The 19,188-nt window shown below is 51.1% G+C and overlaps 1 protein-coding gene across 4 annotated transcripts in view; it reads right to left on the bottom strand.

The window, feature by feature from the left end:
* Positions 1-443: 443 nt before the first annotated feature.
* The window catches only part of JADE2 (jade family PHD finger 2), an 83,544-nt gene continuing 64,799 nt past the window's right edge, over positions 444-19,188 (bottom strand). For 3 of the 4 annotated variants that reach the window (XM_074838577.1, XM_074838579.1, XM_074838578.1), the window contains exons 9-12: positions 17,593-18,054; positions 12,193-12,310; positions 7,442-7,570; positions 444-4,990 (exon numbers count right to left, since the gene is read on the bottom strand). In XM_074838577.1, coding sequence (XP_074694678.1) covers positions 4,128-4,990; positions 7,442-7,570; positions 12,193-12,310; positions 17,593-18,054 — 1,572 coding nt within the window. In that variant the 3' untranslated portion in view covers positions 444-4,127. The remainder of the gene's footprint in view (positions 4,991-7,441; positions 7,571-12,192; positions 12,311-17,592; positions 18,055-19,188) is intronic. The other variant, XM_074838580.1, reaches the window with a different exon arrangement.

Below are 19,188 nucleotides of genomic sequence, written 5' to 3'. Positions count from 1 at the left end.
GCTGCAAGAGGCTGCTCCTCTGAACCTCCTGGCTCGCAGTGGGGCTTCACCTGTGTGTTTTGCTCCAAGTCTGCAAAACAAGATTTAAATCTCCACGAGAAAGGTGGTTTCCTTGAATTCCAGAAACTTTGAGGCACAGGGGACTTTGTGAGCACCCTCTTGCTTGGGGTCTCCCCTCCAGCACTCACAAAAGTCTCCAGTCAAGCTTCAAAAGTCTCCAGCCAAGCTCCCCGAGGGCTCGCTGAGGTCTGGCAACGGAAATGTAAATGGAAACACAATTTGGAAATTTGCTATTCGCGGGCAGACAGTGGCTGCATCAGCAGGGCCGGAGCAGCTCCGCATCCCCAGGCACAGAGCTGCATCCCCTGGGATGCTCCGACGGGCCCTCTGGTCCCCGGGTGACTTTGCTCTGTGTGCCCTTGCTCACTACGCCGACACGGAGGTACACAGAAAACACTGCTTTATTGACTGCATTTGCCAACACATTGAGGAATGCAAAGGGTTTTTTTCATAAGCAATGGGCCATGGTCCCAATGTGTATTAAAGCATACACTGTATCTAAACAGGATGAAAATAATGGCAGACAGAGCTATTCCAAGGCAACACAAATAGCATGCATAATACAGTCTCACACAGAACGAGTTTGATAACATTATATTGCTTTAAGGATTAACTAACATGGAAAATGTACAAAAAGGAGAAATAGGTTTTTGCATTAATGAAAAATACATTTTTTCTCTACAAAGGAATTTCTAATACAAGAAAATAAATATTGCAACATAAGCCAAAAATAATTTAAAATTGCTCTTTTCAATATATTTTCAATATTTCTCTTTTATATTAACAAATGGCACATCACGTTCTTTGAAACAAAGAAAACAGAAGGGTTTCTCCTCCTGTGACATTCATATCGTTTCCTGTAACTGATGTGAAGTGGGTCTGTTTTGGATGTGGAATGGCGCAAACTGCGGGGGGATTTCCTTAAAGAACAACCAAACCTCACGCCCTGTCCTGCAGCAGCAGCTGCTCCCGCATCCCACCCTCACCTCCCGGCTCTGTTCTGCACCCCGCCTTGGGGCAAGCTCCGTGGGACAGCAGGCATCCAAACCCCATAAAATAGGTGCAAGAAAAAAAAAAAAAAATTAAATTAAAATTAAAATCGGGTGTGGGGGAAAATGGGCGTGTGGAATCGGAGCTGTCCTCGGGAAACTCCTGCAGCCATTGGGGCTGGGGTTGGTGTTGGGGCTGTGCTCCACGGTCAGGGCATGATGCTGTTTGCATCCTCATCTCACCTACAAGGGCTGCTGCTTCTCCAAGGAAACGGGTGCTCTTACAGTGCAAATGTCGATTCCTGCAGTTTATACATCTTAAAAGACAACATTTCTCTACTAAAATAAACCCTTTTATTTTTTTTTCTTTCTATTCATTTCAAAATACATTTACAGTAACATCAAAAATATTTTCCTTGTGCATTTTCTCTCCTGAACGCCAGGCTCCCCTGCTCTGAGGCGGTGGTGAGGATGCACCGGGCAGGGGATGCACCAGGGGGGCTGCAGCCGTCCTGCTGCAGTCCAGCCCTCGCTCAGTCCCTCATGAGAGCCCCTCTTCTCCTCTCTCTTCCCCCCACCCCCTTCTCCTCCCCGGTTTTGACATGCCCCACCAGCCCCCTTTAGCCTTCCCCACCGAACCGCCGTCTCTCGATGTTTTGGGAGTGTTTCAAACTGTTTTATTGCCTGGTGCTGGCGGTGCTGGGTTGGTTGTTCTTTAAAGTCTCCCCCTCTTTGCTTTCCTGTACTGAGAAGACAAGTAGTGCAGAAGCTGATGAATGGAGCTGTGTACAGTGAAATTTGTGGATTGCTTTTTTTTTTTTTAACCATAATTGAGTGAAGCACACGGAAGCAAGATTCATTAAAAGGCAGCATATTGATTATTGTTATGACTCTTATACTAGGATACTGTAGCTAAAGCTAGCAAGCCTGATAAACTAAGTCCTATTTACTGTATTTAACATTATCTGAACATACTGAGCCTTAATTAATGAGCAGATTTTCATTTCCAACCTCAATGGATTATGCTAATTTATAACAAAGGTAGTTCCCGTTTTGTTGATTTTCTGTTGTGTGGTTTGTTTTTTTTTTTCCTGCTAACTTGTGTAACATTTTTCCCATCTGAGGAAGATTCCTCCCCAGGCATGGTCAGTCTCAGCCGGGTTAGTGTTGGGCTTAGCCAGGGCTGGGTGCAGGCGCTCAGCATCCGACCCGACGCCCCCGCCGCTCGCCATGCCTGGGATGAGCTAGGCTGTCATCGCTTATCTTTGCTGCAATTTTATCAATAATAAGGACTTTGGAAGGCTGATAAAGATGATCTACTCTAAAACATCAATTGAAGGAGTCTCAGAGTTTCAAAAGAAAGCTCACAGTGAAATGAGCAAAAAGCATCGGAAATCAAAACGGCAGGATGCGGTCTCGGAGCAGCAGCATCCCTCGGAGCAAGCTTGGAACCTAACGCCGCAGCAGTGTGTTATGAGTGTGTCTTTAGTCCTTTGTTGCTAAATAACTTCCAATTTTTTTTGTAATGACAAGTTTCCGGTTTCTGGCTGTGCTGCTTGACTGTCAAAATATTCTTTGGCATCCACAAAATTATTTGACTGATTGGTTTGACAATTGCAAGGTTTTTTTGTTTAGTGATGGGTTTAACCGGTTGCAGAAGTGTCCCAGGTTTGGTTTTTTTTTTAGTTTTTTTTTTTTAAACATTTTTTATTTTTAAAAAACAACAACAACAAAAGTTTCAGTGAATTCCTTTTTTTTTTGTTCCCTGAGCTCACACTGGGGTCACTCCAATAAAACACGTAGCACGACTTAACTGTGACCTTTGAAGCCAAAACCGAAGTAATGGTGCAATTAAGTGCAAACATGGAAATTCGCCTGACTTGTAGGTAACATGGGCTTTTAAACAACATTTAAGGCTTATTGGGGACATTTTATGCATTAAATTATTGTAATATTTATAATGTCAGCTTCTGTGAATCACCCTCCCACGAGTCAACAGCTTGTAACCAGGACTTAAGGAATAAAAAAAAAAAAAAGGATGGGGAGGAATAAATTCACCATTTCCATTGTAGCGTTTAGTAGGAAAACAAAATGGTGAAGGGAAGCGTTTCCATCTCCCCCCGGTGACGGTACGTTTGGCCTCGGGGCCAAGCATTTCGTTGTGCAAAGGGGATTTCAAACGTGCCACCCCGGCACGGTGGGACCATGGCAGCCATCGGAGAGAAGCATGGGCAGAAAAACTTCACTCAACCTCCCGGGTTAAACCAACTCCGACTCCCCACGGTGTTTTTAAAGGATGCTTTTCTCCTCCATCCTACCCCACATTTCCATTTTCCAGCTTGCTAACAGCTGATCAATTCACCTGAGAAAATCACTTCAGTTTTTTTCTAACGACCTCAATGGGGTTGACCCACAGGGCAGGGATGGGGAGAAATTTTGCATCCTGGCCTCTGGATGGATCCCAACCAGATGGAAAGGTGAGGGGAAAAATAATGACCGAGTTTGGTTTTTTTTCTAAAAATAGAAATGTAACATTGCTCTCTTCCACCCCAAGCGCTTTCCTCCGACAAGCTTTTTGTGCTTTAGTCATTATTTATTTTAGTATCGCTTATTTTGCTTCCTCGTATACGCGCACACCGGCGGGTATTTCCCCTCCCGCAGCTGGCCGCTACCGTACCCTCCGCTCGCTCCCTGCTCCAGGGGCAACCGTCCCAGGCAGAAATCCACCCCTCTTCAAATAATGCCCATTATTTAAACTGTCATCCCTGCAGGAAGCACAAGTACCGGCACACTCCGCCCTCTCGGCACCCTCGGCATCGGTCCCGCCGGGCGCCGGCTCGCGTTCCCGGGAAGTGGGGGCTGGCAGGGAGCCGGGGAGGGACCACTACTGTCACGGTCATCGATGTTGGTGAAGCTGAAGCTGTATCTCAGGCGTATAGAGAAGAGAAAGACAACAGTGCCGAATTTCCAACTATATACACATATTAAAAACTCCCCTTGCTATGATACCAGGCAGAAACTGGACATGGCAGTTGTAACTGGGTTGAGGCCTCGTCGAGCCAGCGTGGTTGGGAGGAGTTAGGATGCCAGGATGCTCATCCTGACGATGTCCTCGCTGGCTGCATCCAGCTGGCCCCGCTGCGCCCTGCCACCGCGGGACTCCCCGTCCGAGTCGCTCATCTCTGCGTCGGAGAAGTAGCCGTCCGTCTCGGCGTCGAAACGACGCAAGGGAGCTCCGCCGGCGCCGTCGGGCTTGGGGGGCTGCGACCTCCGAGTCCCTCGGCTCTCCTTTGGTAATTTGAACCGCACGACGGTTTTGGGGCTACCTATGGAGTCAGGCACTTTGGCCGCGGGGCTGGGCTCCGGCTGAGCGCAGCGCGGCGTCTCCTCCTCCTCCTCCTCCTCCTTACTGATGCAGCCCCTTGCCCCGGCCGGGGGGTGAGGCTCGCCGGTTTTCGGGAGAGAGCCCTTCTTGGCCGCCTTTTTCGCCTCGCCCGTCCCTTTGCGGTCGGTGGGAAGCTTCGCTGCTCCTTTCTCCGACTTGCTGGGTCTGGAATCCGAAGCCAAGGGCTTAGTGGCGTCATCCGACAAGTCGCTGGCGTTGTTAGTCCAGGGCTCCGAGCTCTCTGGGTGGCTCCCACCCACGGCGGGGGGGCTGCTCCTGGGCAGCTTTTTCTTAGTGTTCGTTCTCGTTTTGCTTTTCACTTTCTTTGTGGCCTCGCTCTGTTTGAACGGGGACCTGAGGGAATGGTCCATCATGAAGCTCAGCAAGGTCTCCTCGTCCTGGAGGAGCTCCTCGGAGAGGCCGGGGGTGCTGTCCTCGTGGTGGGCGTTGTTGAGGGACCACTCGCTCATCGCCATGTTCTCGGCGGTGATCTGGACCGACTGTGCCAACCAGCTGTTGAAGAAGGTCCCATCGATGGGGAAGGAGGTCGACAAGCCTGGAAAAAACAAAAGTGGAAGGTTGCCTCAGAAGCCAGGAACAGCCACGCTGCCCTTTGACACCACCACCAACTTCAGACAAACTCCCCGGCACCAGAAAAATGCTCAAAAAGTCAATCATAACACACCACATCAGGACACAGAAGAGGGTCTACTCCAGCACTAATGCTGAATTTGGGGTTCACTGAGGTCACAGCACAACAACCCGAGTGGTTCCCCACATCCAACGCTCCACAAACCTCACATCTAAACTGAGCATCTTTCTGCAGCGAAGATGCCAAGTCCCAACCCACCTCAGCACGAGTGGAAAATACATTCCCGTGCAAAGGCAGCAGACAAACAACCCAGGTGTAAGCCTAAAAATTTGGTGACAGCTACCAGAGCAGGACTTGTGTCCCGGTGAGGGGTGACAAGCTCCCCAGGGAGAAGCTGCCGCCGGGCCACCACGTGCTGCCAGAAGCCCAGAGATCACCCGAGCCAGGCGGTCAGTGGGGTGATGGGACCGGTGCTACATCTGTGTGCAAAGCAGGGAGGGCGGGAGGCAGGTCTGAGAACATCTCTGAATACTCGAGAGGCGTGAAAACTGAAGAGGAGGAGCAGAGATGATAGGCTGGAATGGAAAAAGCTGAAAAGCTTGCTAATATTTCTCTCTGAGAGGCTGGGCTGGGTCTAATGAGCAACAGGAAAGGCGTGCACCTGCACAAGCACCTGCAGTTTTGATCCCAGAAACAGCGACCTATGGGTTCAACATCAGAGCTGGTTTTAGGAATGGAGGAAAAATTAGGTTTGATTTTTGGTTTCAGGTAAGGGCTTTCCTTTCAAAGCAGCCAGTCTAGCAACAAAAGAGGGAAAGAACAGTGGCACGGGCAGGGTGACACGCCCACAGCATCGGCCGGTCTCGATGACATCTTGGCATCACCCTCCCCTGTGAGCAGCGAGACGTGACCCCACACCTCCACACTGAGCGACCACCACAGTGGGGACAAACAAAACACCGTGCGCAAGGCCAGGGCTGCACTGGGGACGTCGGTCAGGTCGGATCCCCCCTTGGAGGTGACACTGTCACGGTGGCCGTCTTGCACCTCCTGGTAGGTCCTTTTGGAGAAGACAGCCCTCCCACTCTGGTACCCCCGATGCAGGGAGGGAGAAGCAGAAGCAGGGATGAACTTAGGGCATCACGTGGTACCCAGGCACCCAACAGCCCAAGGTCTTGCTGGCAAGGGCGCTGCCAAGCTCGCCTTCCCCCAGCCCTTCTGTGATGACTGCAGCCCCAAGGGATGCTTCAAGCCCTTAAAATCCAGCAGGTTACAAGACCCTGGTGAAGCTTTAGGTCAGCTGCCTGGTTTCCCTGGCTCGCAGCAGTGGAGATGCCCCAGCCCTCCATCATTTGATGGAATTTGCTCCAGAAAATCCAAAGTTTCTTTAGCAGAGAACAGTGCAGACAGGATGAGTTGCAAAAGCTCCGTTTCCAAAGGGGCTCCTGCCTAAAACCCAGCAGCTTTAAGATGAACAGAAAGCAGCAGAGCTCGGGGCAAGCCACGGGCAAAGCAGAGCAAGGCAGGGTGGCCCAGACCCCCAGATCTCCCAGAGAAACTCTCTGTACTCCCAGGAAGGTTTTCTAACAACCCCAGACTGTCCGAAAGCCCCATGGGACCACTGCACCCCCTGTGCATCCACAGGGCAGCTGAGAACAAGTGAACTCATCACCTCCTGCCTCACGTGTTGGCAGAAGTGACAGCGTCAGAAGTTGTTGAACAAAAACCCAAATCCGTCTAAAAACCATATGCAGTTATCCAGCACCTTGTCAAAAAAGACCTTTTTGTACTGCTTTTTTTTACTTCCCCCCCCAGTCCCGTCTGCTGCTGAGTTGTAGCTGATGGGGAAGAGCTGGGGATGGGTGAAGCATCCGCAGAGCCAGCCTGCATCTCCTTGCCCCCTGAGCAAATTCAAGAGCCCGGGCACGCTTTGTGCCTGCCTCCTGGAAGCTCCCAGACCGCCGGCACAACCAGCTCAACCACACAGTCCTGGACAGTATCTGCCATGACAATGCATAGCCCATGTGCTGAATTCACAGCACAGAAGATACGAGGGCTTAAGTCCTACCGCAGGGTGGGTAAGTCTGATTTTATCACCAGAAAGCAAAACTGTGCTTCAGCAGCACATCGCAGGTTTTGTAACACATTCTCCCAATCTGGGTGCAAGCAGTGGGGGGAATTTTACACCCCGTGCTCCACCAGGGACCACGTCTCTGATGTGATCTCTCCCGTAGGACCTCAGTAAGTCGGGCTGATGCCCACAAAGGAGAGATGGAAGAGGCTCCCACAGCCTGGGGTGTAACTCCACCGTGTACGTGCAGGAGGGATCAGGGCCTGGGACTCTTAACCCTGCTCCCTGAAACTGGGAGCCTCCAGTGGCACGGGTCAACTCTGCGCCCATAAAATCAGACTTACCCAGTTGTCCCAATACAGTTTCGTTGACTGATTTCCTTTTCTCTTTCTTCTCGGGACTATTTTTTCTACCATCTCTTCCTTTCCTTCTTGGGTCATTTTTCTTACCCTTTGTCTTCTTCCCAGTTTGTTCTGGCATTTTTTAGAAAAAAAGGAAAACTCCATGTGAGACGAGGCATCAGGGATGCTGCGGTGAGCAAGTTCCCCTGGGGCACACCCCTGTAGCGGAGACCTGGATCAGACCTGCAAACTACTCCAAGCCAAAGGGAGAACAGAAGCCACCTTTTGGTCAAGTGCAGGCTAAAGTCTCTACATCTTAAGAAAACCTGAATCCCGTAGGTTATATAAAAAAGAGGTTTGGGCCTTGGCCATGAACTTAATGGGGCTGCAGGAGCAGTCCTGCTGAAGGCAGGTGCCTCACTGGAGACCCTACAGCCACCAACATGCCCCCCTGGACTGTGGCTTTGGGGTGAGGACCTGTGGGAGCAGAAGGGAGTAACCCTGAACCCTCAGACACCTTCCGGGAGGCATGGGGACCTCCAAACCCAGCAGTGTGTCACCCATCACGGACACGAGCATCTCCCAGAGGGATTCAGCTGCAAAGCCATCTGACAGCAAGGGTACTGGCAGCGGTTTAAAGCAGACTCTGATTTGATTTGACCTTTCAGTGATAGTAACTGCTCACACTCATACTGTGAGGGAGTGAAAAAAACCCAGAGCTGTAAAACTTAAGCACTGTATTGAGCGTAAATAAATGGGGTAGGAAAGATGACCGGCATTGCCTATGGAAAGCCAGGGATATAACTCTTAGCTATGCAGACATTCAGCTTAAAATCAGTATTTCCTAAATGGCTTTGAACTCCTACTGGATTTATTCCTCTTGGGTAAACAGGATAAATACCCTATAAAAATACAGCTTGTATTGCCAAGCAAAATACTTCAACAGTTTTTACTTACTCTGTCAGGTCATTCTCCCACAGAAGTCCATGCTAAAATTTCTATTAGTTTTCAGAGGGGGAAGGATATTGCCCTTCAACTGAAATGTGGGTGGCTGATGGAAGTGGAGGCAAGAGATGCAGTTTTTCAGAGTTTGGCCCATAGGTTGAACCTGCACAAGCTGTGCAGCTACCAGAGCAGTGATTTTAAGAAACAAATTGGTTTATTGTGTCAGCCAGCAGCAGACCTGCAAACAGCCTCAGCAGAGAGGCTATGGACTGGATGGGTCAGAGGGAAAAACCTCTGCTCTCTCCTTGCTGCAGCAGTGGAAATGTACTGGGAGAGCAGGGGAGGGAATTCGCATTGCACCTGCCTGAGTCTGGATTAACAGAGGATTTACAGTCCTGGGGTTGCCAAGCCAGGAACCCCTCCTGACCAAAGGACTCACTGAAAGAAAGAAAAGCAAAAGCAAAATTGGTATTTGCTACATTCCTGCCAAGTAACTGGAGAAAGGCAGACACATTTTTCACTTCACTTACAAAATAAAAATCTAACTTTGTTTAGACAGCACAATGGGGCTAAAGAGAAACCCGAGCAGTACTTTTTGAAGAGGAACCTGTCAAAACAGTAGCCATGTTTCAAAGCCAGACAGTGTGTGCTTTCCACTCCATGCAAGAAAAATACAGGGGAGAGAGGTGGGTTCATTTTACACGGGCAGTTCTCATTAATTTTATTAAAAATCTCCTGCTTAAATAATCATTTGTCAGCAGGGAAAAATAAACCCCGTTTTGAGTTTTATGTGGGAGCCAGTCCAAAAAAACCTTTGTGCCAAAACCATCTTTGGAATGACCCCAACAGATTTTGATCGATGACTACTGTAACAGCAGTTAAAAACTGGCCTCATCCACAGGCAAAACAATGGAGACTTCTTCTTTCCTCCAAGAAACCCCAGGTGTGCAGAGCAGCTCGGACGGGAGCTGTGCGGAGGGGATGCTACAGGAACCATGCCCCCGTTTTCAAACCAGTCAGCACTTTGTAATGATGGAAAATGCAGCAGTGAGTCATCCATAGCTTTGGTCCCACTGGGTGCCAAGTCTCTTTAGCTCCGAGTATCATCAACTGGCATGGAGGAGGCTTAGCAAACACGTGGGTGCTGGGAGCACCTGGCAGGATCGGGGTCGACATGGTGCGTGTTCGGGATGGGACAGGGATGGGACAGTTAGGAGCTGAAGCAGAAATTAAGCACCAAACTGCCTTCTGCGGCTCCGCTGTGCGATGCCAGGCATGGGCACGGCTACGTAGGAAGGGCGGCTGGAGGCTGAGCCCTCCTCTGATCTCCTTTACACCCTCCGTGCCATGCTGCTGCTGGCCTCAGCGCCTGCTCCTGCTGTCGGGCAGGACCTGGCGATCAGCGTGAGGACGTGTGGCACCGGGGAGGAGGTACAGCCCAGTGCTGTGCCCCTGCCCGCACTGGGACTGTCACAGCTAACCGGGCCACCCTCTCTTCCCACATTTGGGATTGCAACTTAGGGCCTGGTGCTACGTCCTGGCAAGGGAACTCCTCCCAAGCTCGGGAGACCCTATGCACCGATGCCAAAAATCACTCAGGTCCCTAATGTTCCCCTGGCATGGGAAGGACCCAGATGCCCAAACCACCTGGAGATCCCAGGACCAAATTCCCAGGGCCGGGCACTTTCCCTGACAGCAGTGACTTGTGAGGGCTGGGTGCCAGAGGCAGCATCAGTCTCAACCAAAAAGCCCATCCTGGGAGAGATGAGCAGCTCAGCTCTGTCGGTTCAGAGCAGAAAACGAATTGGCAAACGCCAACCATTTGGGGCAGGAAAGAAGAACATCTGCATCCAAACATATGAAGCAATCCTGCAGCCCACACGCCAGTCATCCTCTCACCGCGGGTTTGTCTCTGATCACTCACCTTTAGGCAGAACAAACATCACAGCGATGGCAGTCGTGCTTTTCCCCCCGAATACACATGTAACATTTTCAGGAAGGGCAATTGCACAGCGCTGGCAATCGGCAGCGCAGACAGCCCCGAAACGCGAGCAGCAAAGCCCCGACACAGCCCCCCCATCACTGGTCAGCACCCACACCCTGCCGGGGAGGGTCCTGGCCCACCCACCCCAGCCCCAGCCCTCCCTGGGAGGAGCTGCCAACTCCCACCCCATCGCTGCATGAGAGAGAGGGTCAGGCATGCACTGGAGGTCGGACTCCCCAAGACATTTTGGGGAACACAGGTCCCCAAGGGCATTTCCAGCCATCTAACACCCTGTTTATGAGGGAGGTGAGCTCAAAAAGCCTTCCTGGCAAACTGCCCCGTGCCCGTCTCCTTCTGAGAGCTGCAAATGCTCAGCTGGGTTGGCCCAGCTGAACTGAAGAGCATCATGAGGTCCCCTGTGATCCCCCCCAAAACCTGCAGAACCCAGCAGCAACACCGCATGGCATCTGCCTTCAGGATCTGAGTTTGTTGCTCTCATCTTTTACCCAACCGTTATTCCCAAGCTGGATCTCCCACCTCGCCACCCAGCCAACAGCATCGCTGCTGGGACCACCACCCAGCACCAGTTTCCTGGGTGCCAGGGAATGGCTCTTGGGATGTGAAACGCAGGGTCTCTGTTTGGTGGGAACAGCTGGGAACACCATTCTGTGGGTGCCCAGGCTGGTGTCCAGTATCACTGGTTCAGCGAGGACGTATGGAACAACAGTGAGTGTCACTGATCTCTGTCATGGGGACCAAGATTTACAGGACCCACCTCACCCCAGAGCACACCTTGGGGTCTTGGCCATCCCTGCCCTGCATTGCCACCTGGCTCTGGCCATCGAGAGGAATTTGCACAGGCTCCGAGTCACAAACATCTCAACATATGCATTTCTCAGCCTCCAAAACTTCAGTCAAAGGAAACTTTTGTCAAGGAAAGCTCAGCCCAGACGGTTCCTGAAGAAACCCCAACCATGTGATGGCTTCAAACGCAACTCCAAAGCCACAAACACAACAACTGTTGGAAGAGCCTGCCAAAACACCAGATGCTGCTGCTGGAAAAACTGTTCTGCAGCCATGGGGTTTGGTCTGCCCTGCAACTGAACGGGAAGGAGGAGGGAGCAGGAGCTGTGGGCTCCGGCACCGCTTGTGCAAAAGGAAAAAAAAAAATTAGGACAGAAGGAAACCAACTTTATTTCAGTTCCTTAATAGAAGTTGCCAGAGGCTTTGCATGCAGTAGCGTGATGTTCTCCACTAATAGGTATGTGGAGCAGAGAACTGCAGTTGACCAGAGCTAAAGGAACTGGTCTCTAGGAGCAACAGACATCCCATCAGCAGCTTAACCTTTGATTCTTGACAGAGCCAAAGGCATCTGCAAAGAGTCCAAAGCAAGGGCTGCTGACTTGTGCCAGGGAGCCAGCTGCCGTGGATCAGCCCCAATATCAGCAGCCCCATGCCCAGGATTTGCCATCTCTTCCCAGACAGCTCCATCTCCATGAAAGTCACCCAAACACTGCCTTAGCTTTACCACCTAACCAAACGCTTGGTCTTTCTGACCAATTCCTGTGAAGAGGAGAATTGAGAGGGATCTGTGGAAACAAGGAGCTCCAACACTCCGGTCACCCAGGGTATGGCTTTATTGTGTGTTTCTGAACAAAACTGGAGACGGGCAAAGAGTCAACATATGAATTGTGCTTAAATAATACCACAGGGGGCAGCTCTGGTGTCATTGAGGTGGGGGGCTGAGGCTTGGGCACCAGTCTTTGGCTTCAGAGGATGGCAGGGACAGCGTCTGCAAGAACAAGCTCTGGTAAGCGGTACTGACCTGGGTAAAGATCTTTCTCAATAAGCTTCATCTGGAGATGGAAGATCTGCTCCTGGAGTTTACAAATGGTGTGTTTCATTTTCTCCCGTCTCGTCACCATGTAACAGAGATTTCTAACCTACAGAAACACATGAAACAGTGTCTGGTTTAGGCAGGGTCCAAGTGGGTCCCCTCAAGCTGTGTTGCTGCTTCTGCTGCCCAGGGAAATCCCCGCTCCCCGGGATTCGGTCCTGGTTCATCTCACCGTCATCTGCACTGCACCAAAACTCCTACCAGGGCTCTTTGGATGAGCCAGGACTAGAGGTGAGGGCTCTTGAGCCAAACTGTGTAATATATATGGGAAAAAACATGCAGTGAATGATTCAAAGCCTAAATGTCTCTGATCTGACTCCAACAGCCAGGACCCCACGGCAGGGACAAGGAGGGCTGGCCGGCTTCTCCAGGCATGCACTGGGCACACAAAAGCCGTACGGAAGCACGATATCTCCAGAGATACATCTTTGCTTACCCCAACAGCATGTCTCTCTTGTAGCACCAGGTCTCCCTGCAAAGTCTTGCAGATACCTGTTGACGTGCCTGGGGCACCCACCCCAAACCAGAGCAGCCACCTTGGAGACCCCAACCAGGGCTCCACCAGCCTCTGCCCCGGCACGAGGGACAACCTGGCCACCACTGCTCCCAGTGCTCTGGGCAACAGCGAGCTGGGACTGTCCTGCCCAGGGGGCTGGGGCAGCCCCGGGTCCAAATCCTCCCCACACAAGCGGACGCTGCATGTAGGGGAGTCTTTCTCCCCTCTCTTCTTCTGAACACAAAGAATAAACAAGTTAAATCTTTAACTTCTCCCATCAAAGGCCTGAATTCACAGGCAGGGTTTGCCCTTCAGCATCAGTGCTTTCAACGGCACAAATTCAGCCCAAATAACACAGCACGCAGGGAGTCAAATGGGGCCAAGCACGCTGCTAATCTGCTCCAATTATTCAGGATTAACTTCCAGTACTTGTTGCAGCACATGCTTTAACTCTGCTGTTGATACACATCAGCGCACAAAGTGACCAAGACCCACAAAATGCGAGTAGAGCCACGAGAAACAGGTAAATTATTCTGTGATCTTACACAGGTACGGCAATGGTGCGGGGACACAGGCTGTTTTAATCTCCTGTTAATTTTCACAGACCTATATGAAGAAGTTAATGTCTCTAAAGGATCTGGAAAGTCTTGGAAGGGAAGATGCTGTAGAAGGAGCATTATAATATAGTTTTGCAAAGGCCCAGCAGACACTCAGAGCCCCAAGCATCCGAGCATCGTGCTGAGCCCTTGGCCCAGCAGCTGCAATCCCCATGTGCCCTGTTCACACCTGACATAAAAACCTGCCCCAAAAAATGCCAAATGCTAAGAAGTACCTTGGTGCCCCGGGTCACTACACCAGTTCTCATTCATAAATTGCTCCTTTTGCAGGGAGAGAGAGACCCTCTTCCCACAGCCAGTGCAGGGAAGGGGCACAGCTGGGATGGAGCTGCGAGTACGAGGTTACCAATCTGCTGTACGTCAGAGCCATACAAAGCTGCCTGTTGCCCTACATCAAATGCCAGGACAGAGCACAGAAAATACAGTAAAATATCCAGGTGATGCTGGTCCAGGTCAGCAGCCAGCGCAGCTCCCCTACCCCAAATCTGGCCCCTCTATATGGTTACTCACACTTGCTCCACATCTACCTACAAATCGCTGATGCGTTTTGTCCCAGTTCAAGAAATTTAATGAACCAGGCAGGAAGCCCTCAACGCAAACAGTAAAGCACAAGACGTAAATGCTCTCGTGAGCTAGCGCAGCAGTGGTTAAACCCTGCTCGTCACACAGGGTTGCTGATAAAACACCCCCAGCAGCCCGAGACGACAGAGCTGCCGTGTGATACCCGCTGGCATTTGCCTTGTGATGAATTTCAGTGCCACGCTTTTTGCCAGCCCCACGTACGGGTGGCTGGAGGGCCGGGCTCTGTCACCATGGCTGCAGAAAGCATCACAGCTTTTGGAGGAAACAGAGAGTTTCGGCTGTGAAGCAGAAAATGCTAATGGCAGCTAACAGGATCTGACAGCATCTACTCAGCTTCCTGATGCTCTGAAAGAGCAAAACTGACTGTAATAAGGTAAGGAGGAGGTGGTCTGAATGAAGGCACAGGCAGTAACGTGCGTGGGTATGTCCACACTCATGTGTGACCTTGATGTCTCTGATCTCTCCCCCTCCTCATCCTCAAACCCCTCTGCAGAGGAAGGCTGGGGTGTTTCCAGGCTTGGGGGACTGTCCCTACAGGGTCAGGAGCCTTTGTCCCTCTCCCAGTGACAAAGCAAGCCAGGATGTCATCCCACGCTTACCTAATCTCTGCCACCAAAGGCTGGGAAGGCAGCAGGGCAACCGCAGCCATCCCCTAATGGCACTGATATTACCTAAGGACAATTTGGAAACACTTAGGAATATGGGAGAAAAAGCTCCTCTTTTTTTTTAATTGAATCCCCTAGCCGTAAATATAAAGCAGTGAGCTATATGCTGTCTATTTTTCTATGTTCTCTTTTTTTGTTCTGGATTGGAGAAAACATCAAACTGAAATTTCTTTATGAGGAAAACAACTGCCTCTGGCAACCTGCATCTCAAAGTGTTTGGTGGTATCTCTTCTCTATGATTTGATATTCCTGGAAGAAAACATTACTTGTGCTCTGTTACAGACTGCTGGTATTTACACACACTTACACAGCTAAACACTACCCAGTGCTGCTTCCCCAAGCCAAGCTTAGATGCTGGTATGAAAGCCTGGAAACTATAGCTTTTTGTTAAAGCTGATTTAAACAACCAGCCTTTGGAAAAAGCTTAAAAAAAAAAAGGCAAAGAGGGTTAAAAAAGGCTAAAAAGAAAATGGGGGAACTGTATTAGGGTTCCCAGGCAATAGCTTTAATTTGGTGATGCTGAAGTGCAGAAAGGACAGTGGTTAAGAGATGGCAGAGGGAAACGCTCTCACCCTGGCTGTCCCTGCATCATCTGACCCACTGCTTCTTCTGCCTCCCCAACTCCTGGATCCAGATACCATTATCAGCCCCCAAATCACAACTGTTTCTGCCAGATTAATTGCTGAAAACACTAAAATGGAATGTGATACCCCATGGACACCCTCTGAAAGCCACCCCTCCAGGCTGTCCTTCTCCAACCCCTGTTTGATGTGACGCCTCACTATTTGCAAGTGAAACGGGGTGGCTGTGAGTGATGCTGACAGACAGACCTGGGATGCACTGGCAGTGATCGGATTTAAACCTGTATCACCCATCTGAGCATTGAACTTTGATCCAGCCAGTGTTTATTGTTCCCCCTCTCGGAAGCAAAGCAAACAAACAGCTCTTCCAGGGCCAGGCAGTGAAACCTGGCAGGGAGCTGCTAAGCAGAGGCTCAACGCCGATGGGGAATGACCCCACGGAGCCCGGAGGCAACTCTGGAAAATGAGAAATCTGGTAAAACGTGTAGTTTTGACAGAAAGAAATCAAAGAGGAGCTGCCATAGCACATCTTTGAATTAGGCAGCTCCTGGAGCAAAGCGCCGTACCCAGAGGTGTGCAGTGGTTCACTGCAGCCAGGAAAGTGAAGCCGGGAGCAAGTGGAAGCAGAGAGAGGTAGAGCAGCCTGGTTTAGATTTACAATATAGAGAAGCAGATGAGGGGAAAAAGTGAGTTGAACTTGTTGCCCTCAGATCCAGCAGCTGCAGCCTGTTGCCTATAGCCTGGTGCTGGAGACCCATTAACGGTGACACCAGTCCTGCCCAACACAGAGACGGAAATGATGCAGTAAAGGCAGGAGCAAAGGAGGGACAAACTGGCAGAGCGATGGCAATGATGTACGCAGGGTTGAAGGCTGACAGAGCCACCAAAAAGAGACTTGAAATCCAATTGCTTTTACACAGGAGAAGGCTCTCAGGCTCTGAGACCCACTCGGGGAGGTGGGTGCAGCAAGGGACCAGGGCTGGCTGGTCCAGAGCTGAACCCCCACCTGGACATGAACACGCTGCTCACCCACAACCGCCTTTTCTCCCCATGGGTTGAATTATGCTGCAGACCCACAGCAGCTTGAAAAGAGGGTCCAGGGATACACTGGGTCAGCATTGCTGCAGGGGCAGCATCACCGCCACCTTCGCCCCCTCAGGGAGCAGCGTGGCCCCTGCAGCCCCCTCCTGCTCAAGGCACCACCTACACTGGCTCAAAGCAATGCCATTTTCCTGCTTTCCTCCTTCCTTGCCTGCTCCCAGTGATGCCCTGAGCCTTTCCATGGCTCTGCACCCCGGGTGGGCTGTCAGGAGGCCACCCAAGCAGGGACCATGGACTCACCCCTCTGGCAGGAGCAGGAGAGGGGGGAGCAGGCAGGACTTGGGTTTTAAGCACAGGAGGAAAGGGAGCTTGGCCCTTGCCTGCCAGACTTGGCAGCCCTGCCTTGTCTGTCCCCAGCCCACTGCTCCCCGATGCTGTGCCCATGCCCATCCTCAGCAGTGGCACTACTGCACCTGTCCCCTCCCCTGGCCGCTCTCTGCCATCTCACTCCAGGTGCTGTGCTTCATCCCCTGTGCTTCCTCCCCTCCCTGCTTCTCGCCTCCCATCACCCCTTCTCCTCTCTCCAGCCTGCCTCTGCCCCATCCCTGCTCCTGCCTGCTCCTTCCCTCCGTGCAGCCATGACAGCCAAACCCGCAGGCAGGCAGCACGGTGCCGGGGGGGTCCTGCTGCTGCACCGATGCTTGCTCTCCCCAAAAGCCTGCTGTGGAGGCGGCTGCTCCTTCCCCTGTGTAAGGATGCCCCACACCGCGGGGAGCTGCGGGCACCTGCATCCTCCGGCTGCATCCTCCAGCACGGCTCTGCTTTCTCCGGCAGCTCCCCCAGCAGCCGACCCACTTTCGGCTGCGGCAGGGCAGGGACTGCCCAGTCCCACTGGCCCTGCTGCTCACTCCTGACATTCACCCGCTTTTGATCTTCAATGTTAAGTAAATAACAAACTGTTCCTGTGCCTTGCTGCTGGAAAGCATCTGAGGGGCAGCACAGGATAATTTTGTGGTTTGAGACTATTAAGATACAGTGGAGATAAGCTGCAGCATCCCATCCACCCAGCCCTGCTGAGGCACCCCTCCCCGCAGATATTTGCTCTTCTGAACCCCCAGCTGAGACTGCCACTAACTTATTCCATCAGTGTCAGTGTTTTGGCAGTGATACACGCACGCTGAGCACCGTTATTCTGAATAACACTCTAGATGACAGGACACAACTGCTAGGGGAGTCAAACTGAGTCAAGGGGGAACAGGGCTTGTGCTGTCTGTAGGCACCAGCACACACTGAAGCAGCCCTGATGGAGCATATGGATACACCATTGAAGGAAAAGCTGTACTCACCCTCTCCAGGTCTTGCCTGAGGTGCATGAAGAGCTTTAAGCGTCGGTAGAGAACGTCCTGCTCTTGCTGGGCCAAGTTGTCCACCTCATCTGTTTTTGGTGTCAGCAGCGGTTTGTTGGAATTTGCTTTCCTCTTCAGCTTCCAGTACTGGTAGACAAAATCCACCAGCGATTCGCTTAAGTCAAGGTTCTCCGCCACCTCCGAAGGCTTCACAAGTTCATAGAAGTCCTCCTCCAGCTGCTGGAGCTTCTGCTTCCGCAGCGTGACCTTCTCCAAGTCCAGCTGGGCTTGGTCAGGCTCTGTCCGTGCCTCCTCGGGCAACTTGGTGGCACCGGTGCTGTGCTCAAGGCAGAAAGACTTGAACTTCACTTCGTCGTTGTCCGCTAGAATAGTCCGCATGTCGAGGTTGTGGTCGAAGGCGCAGGTGACGTGGAACGCGGTGACGCAGGCGGGCATGGAGCACTGCGGGGAGAAGGACAGGGCTTACAGCCAGAGCAAAGCACCTTCGGTGAGGGGGATGTTTACCAACACAATGGGACCACAAGTGCTTAGGACAAACCCAGTGACACCCATCTGAGTGACAACACCTACCGTGAAGTGATGGATGCTCCACACAGGTACTCCTCATGGAAGAACACCTGTATTGCCCAAGTCTTTCACACCCAAGAGCCAGACACCATAAACCCAAGCAGAAGAAACCCAGTGTGCACTAGATACCAGCAAGCACCTTCCCACCTTATCTGCTTTAATCCTTCTCTGTGACGGGCCCTGCTCATCTTTCACCTACCACAAACAGGGGCTTCCAATGGTTTTTCCAATGAGACATGTCAACAGCCACAGACAACAGCGCGGGTCAACGGGATGCTCAAAGACTGTCAGTGGATTTCTCCTGATGGAGAATTTTTCATCCGTATTTCACCCTTAAACTACTCCACTCTGTTACCACATCAAAAGCTAACATGCAATTTTTATTGAAAGTGCACAGAACATGTCAAGGTTTATGAGTGAACGTGGTATCTCAGAAGCAGCCAACAATCCTGGAGCACGATACCTTTCTCCTCTGGAAATTACACAGCCTCTAATTAACTCCATTAAAAAAGAAAAAAAAAAAAGCAACTCAGCATATACAGAGCAAAACATCATGAAATGAACTTTTTAGAACTAGTACAGTGGTTAGACGGTTGTCAAACTTGTATCAGATTAATTTTTCAACAATTTCCCTAATTTGCCTCATGCTTAAATTGCTTTGGACCCCACAGGCAACAAACCTTAGCCTGGTTTCCCACAGAGGAACTCCTCCAGCCAGTGCTGTGCCCGTGTCCACATCAGCACCTTCTCCCCCTCTATTCATTAACTGGTTTTTAATGGCTCAGAGTGTCAAGTAATTATTTCAACCATAACCCATAAGAAATCAGTCTACTCCAGCTGCTAATGACCAGTTAAACTGCAATAATGAGACATTTTAAGTGGGCTGTTACTGCAGGCACCATATTTCAGCGTTTATAGATGAATTGTTCTTGCAGGGGATGAAGATGCAGTTGTGGCCTGAAGGACCAGGCGGAGGCATGTGAAATTTCCTGGATGTTGATGACAAAC

This window comes from Strix aluco, chromosome 13 (genome assembly GCF_031877795.1).
Source record: "Strix aluco isolate bStrAlu1 chromosome 13, bStrAlu1.hap1, whole genome shotgun sequence".
In the NCBI taxonomy this organism is placed as follows: Eukaryota; Metazoa; Chordata; class Aves; order Strigiformes; family Strigidae; genus Strix; species Strix aluco.
This window is presented reverse-complemented; position numbering and strand designations above follow the sequence as displayed.